General features: G+C 38.3%; 1 protein-coding gene across 1 annotated transcript in view; it reads right to left on the minus strand.

Moving 5' to 3' along the window:
• dacha (dachshund a) overlaps positions 1-25,792 on the minus strand; it is a 135,810-nt gene that overhangs the window by 10,039 nt on the left and 99,979 nt on the right. Inside the window, exons 4-9 of the mRNA XM_052587401.1 lie at positions 15,951-16,103; positions 14,478-14,650; positions 13,153-13,288; positions 12,823-12,897; positions 574-719; positions 198-345 (exon numbers count right to left, since the gene is read on the minus strand). Coding sequence (XP_052443361.1) covers positions 198-345; positions 574-719; positions 12,823-12,897; positions 13,153-13,288; positions 14,478-14,650; positions 15,951-16,103 — 831 coding nt within the window. The remainder of the gene's footprint in view (positions 1-197; positions 346-573; positions 720-12,822; positions 12,898-13,152; positions 13,289-14,477; positions 14,651-15,950; positions 16,104-25,792) is intronic.

Genomic DNA, 25,792 nt, shown 5'->3' on the forward strand with positions numbered 1-25,792 from the left:
ATCACTTTTCCAGTAATTTGCGATTACTGGATAAGGCCTCATTTAAAATCATTTAAAAAAGAAACACAATATTTCTAAAGGTACTGATAAATCAACACACACACATCAACCCTGGACTTAAAATATAACTATTATAATAGCAAGTTCAATTATGATCCACTGTAGCGTCGTTTAGGTTTAACAGTGTGTGTACATACCTCGGCTGTGCAGTTCAGAGGTGAGTTGTCTCTCCAGACTCTCTCTCATCTCTCTTTCTCTGTACAGCTCCATCTTTAACTCCTTGCGTTCCTGTTGCACCTGTTTCTCCTGCACACGGGCATTATCCACAGCCACCTTCAGCAGCCCCTGAGCCGCCAACACAACACAAGACACACTCGATTTTAATATACAAATAAACTTCACCAGTTACTTTAAAGCACTGCTTCTTAATCAGGGGGCCTCGGCAAACTTCCACTTAAAATTATGTCAACATATGATTCTAACATGAGTATAAATACATAAACTGATTTTTTTCTTTCTATTTTTTATTGAACTATTTCTAACAAATATACATAAAACACACACTGCATGTACCTGGATGTTAGTGAGCAATGTCTCCACGGAAGAGAGGCCATCTGCAAACAGGAAGGGAGCGGGGAAGCCTGGAGGAAGAGTCTGGGTGCCCAGAGGAAGCTTCTCGAACCCTTGCTTCTGTATGGGCAAAGCTAACTGAGCCTCATCTGACAAAACACAAAACAGAACATATGTTGTGAATAGTCATGCCAGTATTTCTAGAAAGTTAACATGTTAATGGATGTGACTTTTTACATTTGTATAAGCTGTTAAAGCATTTATTAATACATTTTAAGTAATTTAATATTATTCAATTTAGCACCAGAAGTTTCTTTTCTTCTTCTTCTTCTTCTTTCTTTCTTCTTCTTTTTCTTTTTTTCTGCGTAAAATAGTGGTTGGCCAATGTAGAATTTTATTGATAGCCATCAATAAATAAAGACATATAACACATGTTGCAAATAGAATTTTTCATTTGACATCATTAATAAATGAAAATGAATCAATATAAAAAACAAAATAAACATTTATTGTTTGGACGGTTTAGATTTACCTTTTGATTCTATAATCCTATTATCGAATTTTTTTTTTTCATAAATAAAGAAATTGTTAGAAACATGACTAAAAAGGTTGTAAGCTACAGAAATTTGGTAAATCTGTGTGCACTGGAACTCATAAGACCAAGTAGAAAGGCAAACTCTATAAAACATCTAAAATATCTAAAACATATACCGTTTACTTTCTTTGTCTAACACTATCTATATTAACATTTATATATCAAAATATCAGTTGACAACTACAGCAAAATCAAATTAAACTAAGTTAATAAGATTCTTAAAAGTAAATTGTGTAATTTCCGTGTCACCAAGCAGAATTGAAAAGATAGAAACATGTTTCCCAAACACCCCATCTACCATTGGTCAAACAAACAGATAGCTCCACCCCCAGCCTCACCCTATTGGTTGAGCTGTTACTGTATCAGGCTGTTCAGGACAATCAAACACAGACTAATTTTTAACAGTCCCACATTTACAAAAATAAATAAATAATAACCTACAAATTGCTCACTTAGTCTCTGCGGAACAAACTGGAAAAAATAGAAAAAGTATTTTCTAGAAATGAAACTCATCACCTTGTAGTGAGTTTCATACAGCCTCCAAATTTGTTTCACAGAGGATGAACTGTCTATAATCAAAGCGGGAGTTTACCGAGTATCACTCAGCTGGCAGAAGATAAAGCGAGTGAGCACTTCACAGTGTATTTCTGAAGAAACAGAAAGCTGCTATGTCCAAACCTCCGTATAGCAGTTAATCTCTTACTTTCACACATACAATCCATATTTTACCCACAAAATTCCCATAGGCAACCCCTCCCACCCACAGTGCAAGGCCACAAACTCTAGCCCCACTGCAGCAGCAATAACAGATAGAACTGGGGCTGAATAAGAAAGACCGTGAGCGGTCATGATTCACCCCGGCTAATCTGTACGGGGCCTCTCTCCACGCACGTTGACACGGCCCGTCCAGGGCTCCCTACGCAAGACAAATAGGATGGCTGGGGTGGGAATTGTGATGACAGTGTATCACGGGTCACATCGATTTTCCCGCCGCGCGCTCTCCTGCACCCCACCAGATAACCCTGCACTCCTTTCTGCCCATTGTTCATACCCCACCTGTCCCACCAGCCATAAATTTTCCCCCTTCTTTCCTCGCCACTGCAAAGGGCATTAAAGAAGAGAGGAGCCGAGAGAAAGAGGGGAAGAATTCGCCCTCCTCCTCTTCTCCTTACAGCTTGACAGTGTGTGATTAAGTTTTTGGTGCCGGCTGAAAGTGGCGAGCAGATGAAGGTCACGCAGATAGAGTGTGAAGAGGAAAACGCGCGAGAGCAAGAAGGATAGGGTGAGAAAAGGGGTGAGCAGAAGGGGACGCTGGAGAGAGAGGTGTGAGGTGAACTGTGAGATAAAGCTGGAGGTGAAGACCGCAGAAATGTTTAAAAGCGCACCAGGGGCTAAGCGTCTGTTTCCTACCTTCAGCAGGAACATTTTAATCGTACGTTTTTGTCTTAATGTGTACGGTTCATCTCTGCACATTATTCCGAAGAAAAATGTCTTCATAATCTTTCACTAAAACATAGCTTCTTCACCTCTAAAATGGCTTTCGTTTCAAAATAAACTTCAATATATTGTCTTTTTGTTCCTTTAAAAATAATATTTTCCCCAGTCTTTTAAGTCTGAACAATACGAGCGATTTAACTCATGAGTTTCATGCACAACAAGTAGAGAAAGGAAGTGCATGGATTATTAATGTGCAAAAATATCTGATATATACTTGTCCAATTAAATTGATCTAAAAACTTAATTGAAACCTGCTTTGCCTACTTTCTATGTGTCATTTGTTGGATATATAGTACATCCAACTTTACTTGCATTCATCATTCTTGAAAAGCAGTATTCCATATGGTAAATCTGAGCTACATGATTGTTTATATCATGTATCAAAATGTAAAATTTATTATTGCACAGCTCTCTTTCTCTCTCTCTCTCTCTCTTTCTATTTATATAAATATATTAGGGCTGTCAAAATTAACAAGCTAACGCAAACTCATTTTAACGGCACAAAGTTTTTTAACACGCGATTAACACCGTGCACATTTTCTGTTTGACCCATTGTCTAGCCTATAGTTGGAGAAATGGAGATGCACAGTGTTGCCAGTCCCCTTTAGCAACAATTGTTGATTTAGTTTTTTAAGTACCTAGCAACAAATCTAGCTGCTCCACTGACAAACCTTATTTAATTTCTGCGACTCACTGGTACTGTTGACTATGTTCTCACTAACAATAAACATACGCACATCTCCATAAAACATCCATGTTTGTCCATGCCCGTGATGATTAGAGTATTAAAAAATGTAAAAAGTATTCATTAACAAATAAAAATGTGCAATTAAGTTGAAATTAATCAGAGTTAACTCATGGCGATCATGCGATTAATCACGATTAAATATTTTAATCGATTGACAGCCTTACTATATTTATTTGTTTATAACAAATCTGTTAAACAGATGATTCAGTGACTGTAAAACACAGACATTTGTAAATCACTTGTGACCACCTACTGGCATAACAGTGTAACCTGCAGAATGAATCAGGAAACAAATCTTGAATTGATTCAAAAGATTCAAGTCACTTAAATGATTCAAATTCCCACCCTAAATTCTGTTTTACTCAGAAATGTCACTTCACAGGAGTAAATCGGGCTTTCAACGCCGTTTCACGAACAGGTCATATATTAGCATCATCCTATTTGTAGTTCTTTTTTGGGGAGTGGATGATTCAAATTCAGGCTTGGGGAACTAAAGACTACACTTCCCAGGTCAATGCGGCAGTAGAAAGGAGGTTAATGGCAGCAGGCTCTTGAAAGCCCTGCCCTCCTGCTGGCCCCTGCACACCTAATTGCAAGTCCCTTTTAAACGACAGATTTATCTTGCTGCGGCTGCTGATAGTGTTCACTTCAATTCATTTTATTCCATCCAGCAAAGAGGGTGGAAGAGCCCTCGGCCCATGACATTTACAAAGTGCCCCCGTTCTGTCTCCTCTCACTGTAATGTGCACGAGTAATGATACCGTGAGAGTGTGTGTGTGTGTGTGTGTGTTAGGCCAAGCACAATGGGATCTGTTTGTTTGTATGCTTGTTTGATAAAAATTTATTTTCGTTCCTAGGAAGAAGACAATACGGAATCATTTTTTGCAAATGTAAACATTTTTACAAGATGCAAGTACTGTAACACACACACACACACACACACACACACGCAAAAACACCCCTGACCCACGGAACAAAACACATCCATCCATTCAACCCTACAAAACAGCACCAGCCGAGAGTACAAAGTGAACAAACAGATAAATAAATAAACTAACAAAAAGAAGCTGAAGTGCTTTTTTCTTTTAACTGACCGCTGCAATCAATAATTCATTTATCAGACCTTTTATTTGCTGTCCACTAAAAATAAGACAATATGAAGTTTCTAGCAAAAGCTTTCTTGCCGGTTTCAAACAAAGAAACTCAAACACCACCATGGCCTCCAGAGAAAAGCAAAAAGAAATAGAAAGAAAAAAAAAAGAAATGGGGCAAAGCTTTGTTTTAAGAGATTTACAACAGTTGGAAAGTTTTTTTTTCTCTCTCATTTTAATTATAAAAATATTAATATATCATTAAAATTAAATAACAACAATTTCCTAATTGGTTATTGGTTAATTCTTTTCAAATGTAGTTAGTGCTTTGACTAGCCTTATGCTCTCAAATGTATGAGAACCTTATCAAATTTGAAAATGCTTTCTCCTCATGTCTCTTCCTCTAACTTTTCTTCAAAAGATGCTTTTCTCTCAGCGAGTTGCTTGAGATAATGTCAGCCTTCCCAGAGACAGCGGATTCTGCCCCCCGTTCCATATGGATGAACAGATGCCGGGGACAGGAACGAGAGAAAGAAGGCCATCTCCCTCAGCGCCTTTAACCCCAATGTGCTTTTCTTGCCCCCACATATTTGTTAGTTTTTATTTTGTACATGTGTTGGAGGGGACGTCTCTTGAATATTCACAGGGATCCAATTAGGGGGTAATTTAGTGTGTGTGTCTACGGCACAGTGTTTTTGTCAGGTACATGTACACGATCGCGCACACACTTATATAGGTTTGTTTACACAAAGATTTACATATGAAGATCAAGGCACACAACTAATCACCATAATTGCCAGAGTAAATGTTAAAAGATGGGCAACAGCTAATTATTTAAGCTTGTTTTGAACTGTGAGGTCCTTTTTTAACACTATATTAATAATGACATGAAAGAAGAAATTAATGACAAGTGTATATAATGCTGCAGTCTGAGCAAAAAGTTGTAGATGCTGACTTTGTTTTGATTAAATCAGGTCAGGATGAAGGCTGTTTAGGTGTCTCAAGGTCAAATTGCACCCCTAAATAAAAAAAGAAGATATTTTTAAAAACCAAAACAATCTTTTTGGGATCATTTAAGACTTTGTTATGATGTTAATATAATGTCAGCATATTTTCGCCCTACATTTTATTACTGTAAAATGTCTGGATGTTTTAATTATTATTTTTATTATTGTAAATCTCAAGTTATCATCAATGTAATTATATATACAAGTGCACATTTTAGAATTAAAAAGAGGTTGAGTGATCACGTAACACTTGTTCTGAACAGTTTGCACCTCTAGGAAAATTTTTGGGTGGCAACGGTTAGAGGAGTTTGTATTCGTAATTAAGAGAAAATGCGGGAGAAATAACCAAAAGTAAAAAACTGAGGGAAAACAGTGAGATAAAGAAAACGGGGAAAACAAGAGGAGATCAGACCTTCCCGGCGAAGCTGATGCCACACAGACTCTGATGGAGCATTAGCCCACTAGAGAAAAAAGCTTGAGAGAGACAGATCGCCCCTCTGCCAGTTAGACATTTATTCCCAACAAGATGGCAGTGTTTGACAGGAGGCGCAGGGGGAGCCCTAAAGCATGGGATCCAAACGCCTGGGTGGTATTTATAGCTTTGAGACACAGTCCAATCAGAACCAACTCACAGAGGAGTACTCCTAGATGAACAACCCCACAGATTCACAAACATACACAGAGATGCATGTTACTGTACAGTCTTCAATCTACACGATCACCTGCAATTTATATGAAAATAGAGGGTTTCATAAACAACCTAATATATTGTTTATAACAGTAATGGTGCAGTCACATGTACAGATGCTCATTCCAGCAAGAATCCATACAAATTAAGAGTTTCACATATCTAAGTTTTCCTGTAGCTCAAGTGGTACAGGCAAATTGTTTGCCTGGATGCAATGTAAGTAGCTTTGGATAAAAGCGTCTGCTAAATGCATACATTTATTTATTTTATTTATTTATTTAAAGTTGAGCATGCAAATTCGACACGCTGATCAACAGAAAGAAAGAACAGAATCTCTGTGATATTGACAATGGAAAAATCTAACTTTTTTTGCTAAGTAGACTAGTAAGTAACCACCTAAATCATTAGCAACTACTGTACATAAATACACACTAAAAACATTCACAACACTTTAGCTTTGTGGCAGCCTATGCAACATTCACATTTTCACATCTTTAAAAATGGTTTGGTTTGACGTGCTATAACAAAAATTAAACAAAACACAAAAACTTCCTACCACTAAACCGCAAGCTATATTACCGGCAGAGTAAATGGAAGTCAATGAAAGCGATACAGCGCACAAGTCACTCCCTATCACCTCTTAATTTCGTTCTTCAACTTCAAATAATTCTCAGCGGTTACACTTCCAAAACTTGAGGTCCACGGGGCCCCTAAATCACTAGAGCGGAGAATAACAAGCTACATTAAAACCAGGCCCCCAAAAGGAAATGCACAAAGCACTTAATGAGCTCAACCAAAGCAAAGGACCAATGTTCGTTAGTTAACCCCCACGATACATACGTATACAGAAAAAAAGATGAAAGCAGGACAATAAAACCCTAGCAGTACTAGGTTGGAGGAGGAAGTGAATGAGGGGGTATTAGTGTATATTACATTTTAACAGCCATATGCAGGCTGGACCGCAGAACACGTCTGGGCTGCTCGGGAAGATAGAGGATGCTGGGAATGTAAAATGAAAGAATAGTTGGCGCAGTGAGAGCTATAAAAGTGGCACTGCATTGATCTTTGCCCTGTGTGGCTTGAATATTCTGAAACTGGAAAAGTGCAGTGTTTTCAAGTATAGTAGGAAAGCCAACTAGCAAGAAACAATACATCACAAATTGGAGAAATAGAAAATTAAATGAAATCTTTTTTTTTTTCAGTTTTTGGCCAATTTTTCTTATTTTGAACAATGGGTATAAGAGAAAGAAGTTGACGGTTAAGGAAATAATATGAACTTGACTTAACCACCTCTGTCTCCCAAGTAAGAACTACTGCTCAATGTGTCACAAATCAGTAGGCCACTGTAGCAACAAAACTTTAAGTATTTTAAGATCCACAGGCACCCACGCTCAAACTTTCACCAAGTGTAAAACTCCTTTTTAGAGCACAACGTCGTAGACTAAGAACAAAGAGAACTAATTTGGGCGCGTTCTCACTTAAGTCTACAGGAGACTACAGAAAAGGGCAATTTAAACGAACAAATTCACCTGCAAATAAACAGGAGAGTAAACAAACTAGAAAAGAGGCCAGGCTGCGTTTTCCTGACACTCCAGCCCTGCGCCTAATGAATATGTGTACATGAAATGAACCTTAATGAGCGCTTCCTTCTCCCCCAATTAGCATGTGAAGAGCAGTAGGTGGAATATAAAATGAGAGGAATACTAGGTCAACACCATAGCCCTTAACCTGCATGCAGGAAGAATGAACCTGCGAGATGAACGTGTTTCAGGGTATGATGAGAGCCTGAGAAAGTTTCACTCATGCAGTCCGAAAGATCGGAATGATTTGAAATGCCACATGAAATGAAAAGTCCTTTAGCGTATTTGCGTTGAGGCTAATATATAAATTCTGTCAACTTTTACAAGTATGCTAGCATATAAAGTAGCTTCTGGTTCTCAAATCTTGTTTTCAGAGTTGTATACTATTTTCATTTTATTTTTTCCCACAGTACAAAATTATATAAAATGAGAATATCCTCTTCCTCTGATAACAACTGACAACGACTAACATTAGAATGTATCTACAGTATGTTAGAAGCTAATTTTACTTTGCAAGCTTGTACTTGCGTACTTTTTACATACTTAAATACTAAGCACGAACAAATGTAGTACCTACTAAACTGTATGCGATTTCAGATTCAGCAACTTCTTAAAGTTAGCCTTTGGTTTAGCTTATAGCATAGCATAATGCTAAGTGGTTAAAAAGCCAATTTGATTAGAAATTACAATAAACTAAAGGACACATTTTTATGTGTATGATGTAGAGACCTGCGTATGTCTATATGTTCATGGCTTTGTTTTCTCTGTAAACTGGTAATTGGCATTATTTAATTCTGGCTCGTGTATTGTTTTCTTTTATCGGTACGACTATCTCTGTCTGCCTCGGGGCACTTTACTTCGGATACGATAGTGACACCGCACAGGAGAGCGCGCAAGCCTGAGAGACAAAAACCTGTTCCAACTCTTCCCTCAGAACCAGAGCAGAACACAAGCACCTGTCCTCACCCTTCTCCTCCTCTCTGCCTTCATCTGTGTGTGTGTGCGCGGGAGAGAGGAGGAGATAGAGCGCACATCATTTATCACTTGTGTTCTCGTCCAAAAATGTCGCTTTTGTGGGGTGACTTTCAACCGTGCTAACCTTGCCCCAAATTGCTAACTGTAACAGTTTACTTTTTCTTTCCAACATGTCATTGATTTTCTTTGCTTAATATCTGTTCCTCGTCATTAACACAAAGAGAAACGCTGCGCGCCGCAAGCAGACCCTCAAACCCTCCAGCCGGAGAGCTCTCGAGGGCCGCTGGGGCCCTGCAAAGGGTCTTGGTTTAATTAAACCATCACAAACGTGCTTAGAACAGCAATCAACCTAATGATCAAAAAGGGTCTTCAAAGCCCATGGATGGTCCCCTTAGCACATATCTGAAGGAGGAGCTTGTGAATAAACAAACAAAAATGAAGATTAAAAATATGAGGCTCGAAAAGCCAAGCGCTTGGCGTTTGAGGCCTGATCCCTGACTTGGAACGAGGTAAAGCGATGGTTTCGTTTGTTGTGACTTATTTACCAGCACGCTTATCTCAAAGGGCGAAACAATGGCGCACATTTCTATCAGAAATCATTACAGGCCATTTCAAATCATTTCCGCGCAGCTAATTTCATAATAGCGGAGGGAAACATTGATTGTAACCAGATGCTACATATCTACTCTGTGGAAAACTGGACAGAGCAATTACGGAGCGCAAGTCTCGGCCTACCCATGCTTCTTCTCGCACAGACGAACATACACTAAGTGCTTCTATAGCCAAAGTGCTGCACATCAGCTCAAGCCAAATACATTAGCACACTATCATACAACACGTATAGACTTGACTAGACTTTATGTGTACAATGAAGTGATTTCAGAAACAAACACCAATGAGAAACACACTGGTATAGGATACTGTCAGATCTGTTATGTTTTTTGGTGAATTAGTCCAATTTAAATCTGAGATTCAGAATATGGACATATATTTCATCCTAATCAAGGTGTAAATGAATCATCCTAGCCAACAAGAATTCAAATTAAACGTTACTATGCCAATCTTAGTTTGAATGGCACTAAATTGTCCTCCTAAACATTAATTTCTCAGCTCTGGTCGCTTGGTTTCTGCTCACAAGATAATTTGGGATTCAGTTAACTTAGTAAAGATTGGCCATGCCCGCTGCATGGCTTGGTCACACTTTTCTCAGAGGCCTGTGAGAGTCAGTGGCCTGATTGTAAGATTGATGTTAGTGTGTGCTAAATGCTTCGCACATGAACCAAAACCACACAGAATAATATCAGAACTTCCTTTTGCTCTTTAATGGAAGAAAGGAGAAACCCTGCCTGCAGTGAGAGCAGCTCCTTTTGGCATTCAACCAGCCCTGAGTGAAAGAGAGGAAGAGAGGTAAAGAGAACGAGTGATTTATGGAGAGCTAGAGAGGGGGTTCACTCGCTAAAGTCCCATTGAAACACAGTGCTCCTGGCCCCGGGCTTCACCATTCATCACCACGTACCACCACGTCACTTTGTTTATCATCACTGACACACACACACAGAGGCCAAACAGTGTTTAAAATTCAATGGCCCTTTCGTGAGGATTCGGGAAAATGGGCCCTGGGTAATCTATGTTTGTGAGTCCCTGATCTTTTAACTTTAGGTTGTTAACTTTAGATTTGAGGTTGCGAAGAATTAAAAAAAATAAAAATAAGGTTCACAGACTAAATCCTGTCTTTTAAATAAAATCCATGTGTTTGGGACTTTAGCGTGAAGGCGGAGGATTTGTCTGCATGGATTTCACATCAGGTTCAAGTGTTCAAACAGAAAACCGATTGGTTTAAAAATGACATTTTGCTAATGTGACCATACTTTTTCTTTACTTTAAAATTTTTACCAAAATAAAGATATATTACACTTAAATTTTAGGTATCAAACTGTACTTTATAAAACGTTCCCTCACCATTTATTCTACAAATATAAATAAAACCTCAAATGATGCTGCTGTTTGAAGACACGCGTCATTATTTTTCTGAGTGACTAGACTTTCACCTGTCAGGCAATTATAAATGTGAAAAATCCCATAGACCCAAGCCACATGTAGGGGCGGAACACCCAAACATCGCTGTAGCAAGTTTAGCTCAAGCTAACATCACACTCACACTTTCTGCAGAAAATATAAAAATTAGCTTTTCTGATTTGAGAGTTTAACACCTTCTGTATGTTCCGGGTCAAATATATCAATCCAACATTAATCAAAAAAAATTCCAAAATAAAGATTAATAGGTAGAGAAGGAAGATAAAAAATGAAGGGGAAATATTTACTGGTAATGCTCAGGTGAATAGACACACTAACAAGAACAGAAGAGAATTCATAGCAGCATGTAATACAATTGGACAGCACATTGCAGAAGTAAACTAGAGCAGACATATTTGATATAATCATGGCCAATCTTTACTAAGTCAATCCTCTCAGGTGTTCAGAGCGGCCCACTGCTGTGTGTATGTAGGTTAAACTGTCGCTCAGATTGAATGAAGTCTACTGATACGTGTTTGAAGATGTGTGACGGTGAGTTCGGACTATCCTGGATAGATAAAGAACATGTAAGAGTCATTGTGTGAGAGTGTGTGCGGTCAGTGACCTAAATTGTCTGGGTCCTGCATCCTGTTCTCGACCCTGCATTAAATGCGGCATGCTGCACTTTTAAAAACAAGAGCGGTTCGCTGTGTTCACGCATTTGTGTGTGTGTGTGTGTGTGTTTAGGGTGGATTTTTTTCCAGACGCATTAATAAAATATGGTCGGAGGCCAGGTGCACATTGAATCTCTTTAAGAGAGCCTCGGGGCATCTTTGCATCGTCTCCTCCCAGCAGCCCAGTGTGTGATGCGCGTTAGGGGCCGCCACCTGCTGTTACGCTCCAGAAATGGTTGCCCACACACACCACAGCATTCAAGATTTTCACACACACACACACCTATGTATCATTGCGTCAGAGAAAAAGAAAAAAACAAATTCTTATACTGATGAATTACGCACTTAGCTGCTCTAACAGCTCTCTTACACTCATCTACTCACACACGCCGTGAATATGAACTTCATACATGTTCAGTTAAGCTCCTAATTAAGTCATTCATTAAAACAGAAGTGTTGTGACGCTGATATACTGCCAGTCTAAACCAGCGTGGTGTAAATTTCACAAACGAGCATTCAAATGTTATGCGTGATGTCAATACACTCGGCAGCGCTAAACCGCCATTGTCTACGAGTCGGCTGTGTTTACTACGGTGTTTACGAAGACGATGTTTAAAATGTGCTCTACATCTCACGTCTGAGTGGTATGTCTTCCACATGGGTTTTTGTATTGTTCCTACAACAAAATAATAACTGTGGTGATTATTTGTTTTTATGGGCACAGGAAACTTCCGAATTTGAGATATATATAAGCTGAAATAATTCAGCTTCATTATGACCACCCAAAGTGACTGTTATGTGCATATGGTTTCAGTTGTTTCTATATTTTTCTGTAAATGTAGATCAAATTGAAGTAAAAAACACGTTATTGGTGAATCGCGATTTGTTAGTAAAATATCCATAGACATTTCACGCACAAATGAGTGGATTACTTTGTAAAGCATATTCACGTTCAATGAGGACAGAGATATTACCGTATTTTCTGGACTATAAGTCGCACTTTTAGTCGCGGCTGAAGACGGTAATGTTTTCTCTTGGTGCTTGGGTCTAAATAAATGCGACTTATAGTCCGGTGCAACTTATATATGCTTTTTTCCTCGTCATGATGTATTTTTGGACTGTTGCGGCTTATACTCAGGTGCGACTTATAGTCCGAAAAATACGGTATCTGACAATGGAAATTTGCATTACACCTGGTGTTCATTTACTGCAGTATTGCAAAATTTCACAGGTGAAATCGAGTCATTTCAGTCGAAGGATGAGAAGGTGCGAGAAAAAGGTGCTTGATGCATTGCTACACATTTGCAAACAAAAGTTTGTGAATGTGATTGCACTTTTGTGGTGTAGACAGTGTTTTAGTGTTTTTTGCTGTTGAGGAACTAACCTTTCTCTTTAAGGATTTTCTTCATATTGATGCCGGTGTCTCGTTCTGGCAGTTCTCCATCGGTTGGGTTCAAAACTGCACACATCAAGAGAAAGCATGCATCCAGTTGTCCCAGAAGTGAAGTAATTCTGATAGCAATCTAATTGCCTACCACTGGGAGCATTTTGTTATTTGTAAAAACTAATATCTGTTTTGTTATATCTGTTATGTTCTTTTGTGGGTGGATTAGTCTGTAGTCATTATAATTGGATTTATAGAAAACAATCAGTCTGTGAGTTGTATTAGACATATTTAAGCTAAATGTGAATAGTATTGTGTGTGTTTACTGACCCAGGCGTTCAGGACTCTGTGTGTGTGGGTTTGGGGAGCTGGACACACTACTGCTGGGGTGTGAAGAGGGCTGTGATCCGGGACGAGGGGTTTCCTCCAGAGACGGAGCAGGAGACGGACTGTCCTGTACACACTCCTAAACACACACACACACAAAGATTCAGTTCACATATTCTTTACAAATGACTCAAACAGGCCTGCCGTTTTAAATGAACCAAACTAAAACCAAAACCATAAAAAATATATATATATATATTTATAATTGTAGCTTGAAAAAAAATTTAATGTTAACTGAGACAAAATATAAAAATTTACTAGTTTTGCTTTAAGAAGAAGTACTAAAAATAACTAACATGCTAATAAACTAAAACTAATTAAAAAGTAATATCATTAATGACAAAAACACAACAAACTTACTAAAACTATAAACCTACAGTGAAAACAGATGAGGTAAAAAAAAAAAAAATGCAATCAAAATATTAACTGAGACTTTAATTATATATCAGTGATGTTAAAATAACACTGTTAGGATAATACAAGTGATTTAAGGTTTCCATCAACACTCCAAAAAAACAAAAAAAAAATCACAAATAAAATACATTTAATAATATCTCTTCAATATTTACTCTAGACAGCAATTTCTCATCACATTCTTCAATAACTACATTTTCATTCGTTCTCTACAGTAATGTATTTTTTCCAAAAGAATTTGAGGAGAAACATCTGGGACAAAGTTGATTCATAGCTAAAAAGTCCATTCAATCTCCAGAGGTATCAACCAAACTCATTCTGTATGTTATATAGTGCTATAGTGGTGTGTTTGTGTGTGGCGGTGAATTTTGATGTAAAAGCGTGTGTGTACTGTACGCCTCGGGTCGTTTCTGCATCTCAGAGAAACACACAAGTGTCCTCCTCCAACTGTAAATTGACTCACACACTCTCCTCTCAGGGGGCACATGGCAGTAAGATAACAGATAGTGTTTGTCTTTAAAGTCTGCATCTAATATTCCCTAACACGCACTCCGCACGGACCCAGCACAACATTTATTCTGTTATTCCTCCTCCGAGTATTTCAAATCAAACTCTCTCCTGTAGAAATTAAGATGGTTTGGTATACAGCTCTCTCTCAGGTGTTAAATGGCTCGTGGAGCGGCTCGTATCCAACACTGATCCGAGGGGATCTGCGGTTCTCTGACTGATGCTCGGTGCACGCGGTGAAAATGAGCTGACTCTAGCTGAGAGATCTGAGTGCACATTAGAGCCCCAGTGAATGGCTTCTCTGCGTTTGGCCACTGAAGTCTCAACTTTGTGGCTGCGTGTGTTACCTTGATGACGGACGATCCTGCTCTGGACAGGGGGCTGTGCATCTGAGCAGCTGCGGCCATGTTGGCGATGGTGTTCAGGTGGTTCATCTGGTTCATCGCCATGGCAACGGAGGCAGGCGGCAGACTGACGGGCAGCAGGGGGTGGGGCATCATCATAAACGGCAGGTCCAGCCCTGAAAGACCACAACAGAGACACGAAGAGACTGTTTATGCGGAACATGGTTGGTAAACCGCCATGCACTAATCACTTTTGTTTACATCACTTTATATTTAAAGGGAACATGAAATAAATGTATTGTTTCCACATGATGTCACATCCTTAGAGCGACGCCCACCTGGAGGGCAAAACTAAAACAGCATGTTAACTTAAGCATCTTCCCATAGAAAACCAGTATAAAGAACATGCTTAATATGGTTTAATGGGACTGAATTTAGCATTTAGATTATTAATAAAACATACAATAGACAAGCCGATGAACATGAATGCATTGCACAAAGTTTGATTCATATTCTGGACTCATCTGCTTGCCTGTATATATAACATGCTTCATCAAGGTCAATCTAATAATATCACTGTTTTAGAAGGTCCTGCTGTTTTAGTGATTGAAATACTGTGTGACTTTCAGTTTGTGCACTTATCCTTGTTTTTCCTCTTTTGATCGAAATATTTGTGGCTTGAAACAGATGGAAAATTGACCGGCCTGTGCTGCAGTTAAAGACTCTTTTTTTCTATTTTAAAGGTGATGTTAAAATATTCTATAAAAACAATCACATTAGCCTGACACAGCAACACTGGCTTGACCACTGGAATAAAGTTGGGGGCGGGACTATCATGGTTGTCTGACCAATGATAGAGGGGGGGGGGGGGGTGTTCAAGAAACATGTTTGAAAACATTCATTATTTTTTTTTACATTTCCAAAATTCCCCCTCATTAATGTTTAATCTTAATGTTTTGATTTATTAAAGATTGATTAGCCAGTACAGAATTATTATGATTTATTTACTTACGTATTTATATAGCACTTTATACAATACAGAATGTTTCTGTGTCAAAATAATACTTTTTTTTTTTTTTTTTTTTTTTTCAAATAACTTCTCTTTTATAGTTATGTACCTACGATTTTGTAGGTGAGGGAATGCAATATTTAATATCATAGCTCATATTTTACCAACCAGTCAAATCCCAATGGATAAAATCAATGTTTTCCTCTTAGTTTCACTCAAAAAATGTCACATTACAAAAGTAAAATGTGTTTGGAATAAAAAATAAAATAAAAAAACATGAAAAACACTTGCTAGTCATGAATACACTACACTGTGACTTGAAGAACAGTTTAAATGGGCAGTCCGAACGGGAGTATGCACTGACCCCAAGAATAAATGACTAACACGACGTGTACAGCTGAGTGTAATCAATACACCTGGAGCTGGTGATCGGGTGAATGAGTGGATGTGATGAATGAATGACTCACGGTTAGCCAGGAGATGACTCTGCTGTAGGGAAGAGAGATGAGACCCTGACAGGCCATGCTGAGCGGAGAGGCCGGCGTGAGCCAGACCATGCTGGGCTCTGGAGGAGGGGGGGGACTGGAGTTTCTCTTTATCCCAGGACGACTCGCTGCCGCCTGGGGACAGCAGAGAGATACAGAGGGAGACTCAATCAGTCTGGATCCCTAAACAGAGCCGGTACTCCACATGTAATCACAGAAACGATGTACTATGCAAATATATTTTTTTATTTGTACTATGCAAATATATTATTAAAAATGTTTTGAATCACAATATATAATGCTATAATTTAAAAGGACATTATTTGATTAAAAATAAATTTCATATATTTTTAGCAGTCTTTACTCCAGTCTTCAGTGTCACAGGATTCTTCAAAAATTAATTTTTGTATAAATTAATGTTGAACATTTTGGTAAAAACAGGGATACTATTTTTCAGAATTCTTTGAATAAGAAAAAAATTGAAAATGAAAATCTTTTGGCAAGAATGTAAAAAGTATTTACTGTCACTTTCAATCAATTTAATGCATCCTTTCTGAATAAAGCAATGAATTTATTTTAAAATGTATAAAAAAAAAAAACTCAAACTTTTGAAATGTAGTGTACGCGTATATAAATATAGAAAATATTACAAATAGTATTTATAATCAGTATGCAAAATAAAGCCTTTTTTAAAGACTATTAATATTTATTGTTTTTAGACATTATTTTATGACATTTTCTCATTAAATGTGTCTGAATGTTATTATTTTGAGCCTGTTTAATTTGACAAAATTACTGTAATAATTTTTTTATTATTAAATTAGCAGAAATTCAAGTTGGAACAATATATACTATCACAATGTGCTTATAAATATTCTTTAAATAAATATTGTAAAAAACCATCATAAAATAGATTAAGAGAACAGTTATAGTGTGTAGCATAGGGGTGTTTTAAATTGATACTACATTCGGTGCAAGATAGAAAACGAAGGGGCAGTCCAGATTCAACCTAGGGCTGCACGATAAGTCGCAAGTGATATTTAATGCGCATCTTGTCAGTAAAGTCAGTTCTGAAACCAGCGGTAAATCTCCATCACATGCGTGCTTTCACATGGAGCAGCATTTACTACACAGAGCCGCTGAAAAATGACAAGCTGCACAAAAACCTTGATCAGCGATCATTAAATATTGCATGCGATTTGTCATGCAGCCCTAATTCGAACCCCAGTTCCCGCCAGTCGTACTGCCTCAAAACCTACAGACAAGAACTCCTGCACAAAATACCATCTCTTCCAAAGCCATTAAAGAGTTAACCCCTCTGCCAATCACTCCAAGCTCATCCCAAAACACACAACATCTGGGAATTAAGCACTGGAATGAAATGCAGCAGAAAAGCTCGTTGCGAAGTGCCATATAACAACTTAAGTTGAATTAGTTGAGAGAGGAGGGAGAAGGAATGCAAAGCAGAGGAGAGGAAATCATTGTCTAATTCTGCCTAATAAGCAACGGAGGTCCTACGAGTGATCCAGCAGATGGTGTTTTTGCAACAGATTGCAGTGAGTGATTCTTTTAATAATAATACGAATTAAAATCTCTCTCTGTAGAACGCGGGGGCGCCGTTCATCAGGGAGCCGTTTGAATGAGCAGGAAAAAACAGCCTGATAAAGTAATAGCTGTGCCCAAACACCTGAGGCTGAGAGGAGAGCATGTGTACATGGGCTGATGAAACACAGAACGATGAGGGAACAATGACATTTGATATCAATACTCAATCCATAAGCAGTAATGAAGTCGTAATAGGATGTAAACTGCTTTAGAATGAATTCTGAAGCCATTTGTGAGGCCCATCAGTGCATAATGATGCATAGATATCACTGTAATCAGTTTTACTGTTTTACTACAGTTTTACTACTTTTATGTTAGAACAAAAAACAATGTTTTTTTTTTTCCGTGTTTTATGATCTGGTATGAAATGTATGGAAGCCCGTTTCTGCCACTAAATAATAATAATAAAACAAGGTAACTGCGACTTTTTATCTCACAATTCTGACTTTTTTTCTCAGAATTGTGTGATATAATCTCGTAAATCTGAGTTTTTTCTCGCAATTGCTAGTTCATATCTCACAACTCTGACTTCATAACTCGCAATAAATATTTTGTGATGATAACTTTTTAAGTTGAGAAGTTATTAAGTCAAAATTGCAAGTTATAAAATCAGAATTGAGAATTTATATCTCATAATTCTGACTTTATAATTCTCAATTTTGACTTTATAACTCGCAGTTGTGTCAGAACTGTGAGATAAAAAGTCACATTTACCTTGTTTTACTTTTTATTCAGTAGCAGAAACAGGCTTCCATAGAAATGTCATGATGGTGAGCAGGTTGTGACAGAATTTGTATTTTTGAGTGAACTATCTCTCTTTAAGAGAGATGTATATGAAGAGAGACAGAGAGGAAAAGTGTCTGCATTGCAAATTCCACATGACCTATATTTGCTCTTGTCTAATGTAATTAATTTCTGAACATACAAGCCGAGCTCTGAGGTCCCGTAGTGTAGGTGCTAAATAGCCAACGGGTGTTTATAGCCATTTTTAGCCCTTTGACTTCAATAAACTCTCTTTAAATAAACTCCAACCAAGAGCAGATATACACATATCATTGGAGAGTTTTGTCATTTTGTTTGTAATCAAAATCATTAACATTTCCATGTAGTGCCATTTTCATCACATCTGAAATGTGTTGTTTAGAGACATTCTGTGGCGGAAATTACATTCTAAACGTTTTTGGAAAATGGGCAGTACTCGTTTGTATTGCTAAAGTTTAATAGCTAGCATTTCCTTGTCAATTACTTGATTAATTATAAACAAATACATCTTCTATAGTTTATATACACTATCATTCAAAAGGTGTTTTCAGTAAGATTTTTTTACAATTCTTTTTATTCAGAAAGGACACGTTAAATTGACGACAAAGACATATAAAACATTTTTTATTTAGAATAGTAATAATACAAATAAAATTCAATCTATGGGAGATGTGCCTTCAACTGAAGAAACTTACGCATACACGTTTATGCATGAGTTTGTCTCACTGTGTTCCTCTACATCATTAAACAGACTTAGTAATAATGACAATGAGCACATCTCCACACTTTTAAAGCGGCATATCTCAGTTTCATCATGTATCCCATAAGTCAATTCTGTGACCTCTGTAACAGGCTAACTGCAGTAGAAGACTTTGCAAGCGTGTGTTATGTGTGTGAGAGACAGCATGCAGTATATCACAGTGAGTGTGGAGTTGAACTATCCACAGCTCTGGTGCTGATGGCCCATTTGGGTTCAATCCAAGATCTCCTCCAGTGTTGGCTGCTAAAGTAATTAGCCTAAAACTGATGCCAGCCAGTAGAGATAGAGGAAGAGTGAGCAAGCACGAGAGATGGAGAGTGTCTGTGTTTCGGCATCCCGTCCAGCCGTCAGTCATGCTTTGAGAATGTGTCCATCACCGCGATGCTCCTTAACCACACGCTGACAGAGCTGGTTAACTGAATTCCTTTTTAAAAAGTCTGCTGTAATTGTGACACGCATCTGTGGGCACGTGCGAAGAAACGCTGTTCTCCGCTCGCGATATAAAACTCAAACTGATAAGCATTAAGACTTGGGAATTTGTGTCAACTAATACACCTATCAAGCATTTGTATCTAGATCATTAACACCTCAGTGTTTTCTTTGATCAACCTCACCCCGGATATAGTCTTCCGTCTGACTCACACTCACAGTCACACGCTTTCTGCCGTTATTTACAGTTCATTCCAGGTATCTGATCACTATGTGTGCTCCTGGGAGCCTTGGGTGTTGTTAGCACCATGCTTTGCCATTTGAGCTACAGAAACTACAGCTACAGTTATTTTTATTTGCACATACAGTGGCGTGAAAAGGTTTTTGCCCCCTTCCTAATGCAAGTAAATACAAAATGCAGTTTTTAAATGATGGTTTCATTTATTAAGGGAAAAAAGTTGTCCAAACCTACCTGGCCCTACGTGAAAAATTAATTGCCCCCTCCTGTTAAATCATGAAAGAACTGTGATTAGCCACGTTATTTTAGAACGCTGAGTTGAATTTCACTAGCCACACCCAGGGCGGATTATTGCCAGACCTGTTGAATCAAGAAATCACTTAAATAGAACCTGTCTGACAAAATTAAACATGCATGAAATGCAACACATCATGCCGTGATCTAAATAAAGTCAAGAACAGATGAGAAACAAAAAAGTTAACATGTATCAGTCTAGAAAGGGTTATAAAGCCATGTCTAAGGCTTTGGGACTCCAGCGAACCACGGTCAGAGCCATTATCCACAAATGGAGAAAACTTGGAACAGTGGTGAACCTTGCCAGGAGTTGCTGGCCTACCAAAATTACTCCAAGAGCACAACGACGACTTGTCCAGGAGGTCTTAAAAGAACACAGAACAACATCTAAAGAAATGCAGGCCTCACTTGCCTAAATTAAGGTCAGTGTTCTTGATTCAACAATAAAAAAGAGACTGGGCAAAAACAGCACCCATGGGAGTGTTCTGAGGCAAAAGCCACCGCTGACCAAAAAGAACACAAAGAATTGTCTCACAAGAACTGTATTTCTTTAGTAAATTATTAAAGTATTACATTACATTCTATTTGGGTTTTTAAGTACAAGTGGAAAATGTGCAAAAAGTTTAATTTCATCCAAGTGAAATTAGCAAGCAGTTAGACTGAATTTACATTAGTTGTAAACGCAGAGCCAGGCGCGAGTCAACGCAGGTTGCGCGCGTACATCGAGCCTCATCCATACTGCCAGATGCACTCGTGGAGATTTGCGGTGCAGGGAAGAACCGAAATTCTCCTTCAGGATTTTCTGATAAAGCGCAGAATTCGCACCACGTGGGTAAGAGTGGAGCGAGTATGAGAAGCATTCAAAGACACAGTCTGTATGTGCGGTCTTCTGAATAAGGAATAGCGAACATGCAAAAGGGATATGCATTGTGACGCAGCTCTCGCAAATTATCTTTTTTGTTTGTTGTCTGTCTTTTCGAAGCTTAAGTTACATAACATTTTCCTTAGTTTTAATTTGCCTAACTATTGATCTGTCCCTGTAGACACCATTATCCCACTCTCTCTTCTGCTTTCCGTTTGTTTTTGTTTTATTAAATGGTGGGCATTTACACAGTTGGCTAGAGCAGAGCTGATTGGGGAGAACGGAGGTCCGCTCACTCTATTGGCTAGTAAGACTACCACTCAAGGCTGGCAGTCATGCAAATGCTCTGGAACAGAGTAATATTGCTTGATGTGGACGCACAGCTCTACAAGCCATAATTGATGGAACCATGAATTCTGTGCTCTATCAGAAAATCCTGAAGGAGAATGTCCGGTCTTCAGTTTGTGACCTCAAGCAGGACAATGATCCCAAACACACCAGCAAGTCCACCTCTGAATGGCTCAAGAAAAACAAGGTTTTGGAGTGGCCAAGTGAAAGTCTGGATGGTGCATTGATTCAGAAATCAGGTCTTTAGTAGAGTTTTTGCTCTTTTCTGAATCCATTTGCCACATAAAACAAGCAGCCAAATGAACTTGTGACAAATTGGATTTAATAAATATATACATCTGTTGCTGTTGGAAGTAGGCAGTCCCAACTTATATTAAGTGTCCCTAATACCTGTATACTATCATAGTCACTGGATGTGTACATAGTATGTAACCACGGTGTAAGCACACATTGGTACATAGTATCTACAGCTCTAATGATTGTGTAACTACACATATGTAACAACCCACTGAATGGTGTGTATAAGTACAAATGTATAACAGGACACTGGTAACAACACTTTTTGCTAATGGAAGTACAAATGTGTAATAGGACTAACAGCACTTTCTGGTAAAGAAAGTGTTACACTTTATATTTGCTTTATCGTGTAATTACTCTGATGTTACACAACAGCGGTCAGTAAGTTAGGCTTTACATATAAATTATGATTGGTTACACTTTATATTAAGTGGACAGTTCCTGAGAAGTTACCATGTAAGTACTCTGTTATTACAGTGGTGCACCAAATCCAACTTGAGATCCAACTCATCTCTAAACCTATCCATTTCCACACACTGGATTCCCATTTTCATCCCTAAACCTACCCATCTCCACCCCCTTGATCAAATTGTTCCAATTACTCTTATACATCCTGTTACACAAGTACTTAGTGAAGTGAAAAAAAATATTGTTACCAATGTCATGTTACACATTTGTACTTGCACAAACCATTCTGAGCGGTTGTTACATGTGTGTAGTTACAGAAATATTATAGTCGTAGATACTATGTATCAATGTGTACTTACACTGTGGTTACATACTACGCACACATTTAGTTACTATGAAAGTACACAGGTATTAGGGACACTAAATAAAGTGGGACTTTAAAATGCACGATTTAGAGTGCTAACAGCATTATTTCAACCTATTTTCTTTTAAAGAATCATCATGTTTAACAGCAAAATTAATGATGAAAAACCATGATTCTGCAAATAATCTCCAATCTACAAAATTAGTTCACAGCACTACACTAATACACACACATATGTTGGTGCAGACACAAATAATAGTTTTATATTTCTCCATTTCTCCATGTTTTTAATTATTATGGCATTGTAGTTTCCCCCCTCATTAAAACCAATTTAAAAAAAAAAAAACGTTTTATTTTTTTCAAATCACAGGACCCTATCATACACAAGGCGCAGTGTGCAAGTGTGTTTGTTATTTTCCAGCGCCACATCGTTTAATTAGCAAATGCATTTGCGGCCATTTGTGCACCCATGGGCGTGCCGGTCTAAAAAAGAGGTGTGTTCATGCACATTGCTATTTTAAGGAGCTGAAAACAGACTGCACCATAAACCAACTCAAACCTGGTCTAAAGTCTAAAGTCAATGGCGCAATATTTATTTTGTTACTAAAAGAACACGTTGGTAGAAAATGTGCCTGTCCACAGTGTGCGTTGACTTTGCTTATTACACACAGGGATGCGCATCACACCAACTTGCCAAATATTAAAAACAAAAGGATTACAGTGTAAAAGAATATTATTGTGTAGGCTACATAAATATAAAAATGTAAAGATGCATAGCCATTGCGTGTATTAGAATTAGGCTACCTATTTGCAAATCAGCCTTACTACTTATGATGAATTAAATTCTACTTCATCCCATGCCTTCTTCACCTTGGGAAGCTTTGGTGGATGTCTGCTTGTCCCGTAGATGATCTGCTCATGCGCTTTAACTTTGCGCACGAGCAGATCGGTTTCTTTGATTGAGAAGCATTCAGCTTTTCCGTCAACAAATTCCGTCATGTAAATAGCGAGCCACCATGAAAAAAAATACTTCCAGAGTGCCGCTGCACTTTATTACATAGAACTGTTAAATTCTGTCAAAATTAATTTTTTTACATTCATCCAAACAGAAAAAATATTGGCTGGTGTCAATAATAAAAAAATGGCAATTATCAGCCAATATGTAGGGCTTAGCAATAATATATTGATCAACCACTAGTCCTGAATCTTTATTTGTGGGAAAAGATCTTCCTTTAAGCCACTGAATTGGAGTGTTTTTTGGCCAGTCAGCCTCACCATCTGGCACCTAAGCCTGCCTCCACCTACACAGTCCCTCCGTTCAATGCCTGGAGACTCAAGTACATGCGTGTCTGTGAATAATATAACGCTGGGCAGCGCATTAGCACTGAGGTCAAAAGTATGGTGTCTTAAAAGGCTCACGGCATTAGTAAGCACAAAATATGGCTCAGAAAATGACACAGATCAAAACAAGAGCAAGCAAGCTTTGATCAGAGAAATATACAAATATTCCAGTGTTTTTGGGTGGGTCATTACTTTTTTTGTGGCCTGTGAATCATCTTCCCGGCCGTGTTGTTTGGGCCCCTGATGGGTTTAGGGTCTTCAGGCCCCCGTTTGAGCGGTCACATGTGTTGATGTTGGCCCTGTCAGTGTATGGGACTGTAAACAGTGTGTGTATGTTTATGCCTTTGGTCAGTGAAAAATCAGCAAGTGTGCGTGTGTGTTTACACCAGCCCAAACAACATCCTGGTCTTAACATCTCACACTCAAGAACGGACAGGATTCTGATACTTGTGTCACAACATGGGCTAGACAAGTGTGACAATAAAATGCCTAATTATTAATTAGGTTTCTCAAATGTTACCCCTATTCGGTGGGGTCCCGCCGAAAGCTCCATTAGTTGAGCCACATCATAATGAAGCACTTCCTGATCCATCCTCCTAATCGTGTGTGCACACCAAAAGTGAATTTAATTATTTGCACAAGTTTATACCAGGTTTGATTTGGTCTTTTAAACTGTTTAATATTTTTAATTAATTATGCCTTTTAACGCACCTGTATGATCTCATGAATAACTGTGTCTATAGTTATAATGCATCATTATACTTCTATATCTACTTATATTTATAATTCCATATATTCTTTTGAAAGGATAATGCATCAAAACACATGACACACAAACCTTCAAATATTATAATGCATTTTAACTTCATTTACAGTTGACATGGTTAAGGTCTACCTCATCTCGAGTAAAAGGTCATATTAGTGTTGAATTATGTGTTGCATGTCAGTGCACACCGTCAAGAACCAACGTTAAACAGAGTACAGAAGTACTGGCCGGAAGGGTCAGAGAGTACGTTTCAAGTGACAAAGTCATACGTGTTCGTCATGTTGAGCAACAAAACTCACTGTGTTGCTTTGGTTCTGCCGTCTATTTAAAACTAAACATACTGTGCGACACACACACGCATTCATTAATATCGTTATGCCAGCAAACCTTACAGTCTCATACACACAAACACACACACACAAACTGTCCGGGAGCGCATTAACAGCTTGTAGCGGGTACGGGCAGAGGACGGCACGCTGGCACTCTGTTTGTCATATTTCTTGTGGGCCTCGCCATCTGCCGGGGTGGCATTTTCATGGCTGTTTACCCTGACTCCCGCCAAGGAATCATCTGCCACCGCATAATGCAGCCCGCAAAAAAGGGGGGGATTAAGTTGGTAATGCAACTGAGACTATTGCTAATTTGGTGTAATTGGGAAGAAATGAAGATAAATGAGGGCGAGAGAAGGAGAGGCAATCAGTATGGCAGGCAGTACAGCTGTGCTTTTGGCCAAACTCAAGCCCTCCCGCCCTCCCCCCTTCCGAGCGTCACCCCCCCTGCCACGTCACCCCGTGCTCAACAAGGTGCATGCAAATCCAAGCTAATGACAAATACGCTGGGCTGACATCCACAGCACAGGTTATCTGCCTTTCGGTTCATCTCACTGCTGTGGATTTCAGCTTACGGGTGTGCAGAGATGACCTTCATATAAGACTTCTTTCTTGCCTTATAACTTCACTTTACCTTATATTTTTATATAAATAAATAAATGAATAAATATATTGCTAAAACATAAGGCGTCATATTGCTTAATGGATATAAGATGAATATTGTATTTATAAAAATCTACAAAAATGTTGGTGCATTGAAATGAATAAAATTCGAATAAATATGTTGATGTTTGAAATTAAATGGTATAATATAAATGAACTCTTTCATGAAAATGTGTTTTTTTTAAGTTTGTGTTTGATGCTGCACCTGGTTTTAACCCTATTAGAGATTTTATTTGAAATATGTTGCAGTATGTCGAATGACATAACTGTCATCTCTGAAGTCTGGAAGGATATCTTGTCTGTGTGTAACATACTGGATCAGACACGGTTTACATCTGTGTCTATCGTACATGTTTTA

The sequence above is a fragment of the Carassius gibelio genome, chromosome B21 (assembly GCF_023724105.1).
Source record: "Carassius gibelio isolate Cgi1373 ecotype wild population from Czech Republic chromosome B21, carGib1.2-hapl.c, whole genome shotgun sequence".
NCBI lineage: Eukaryota > Metazoa > Chordata > Actinopteri > Cypriniformes > Cyprinidae > Carassius > Carassius gibelio.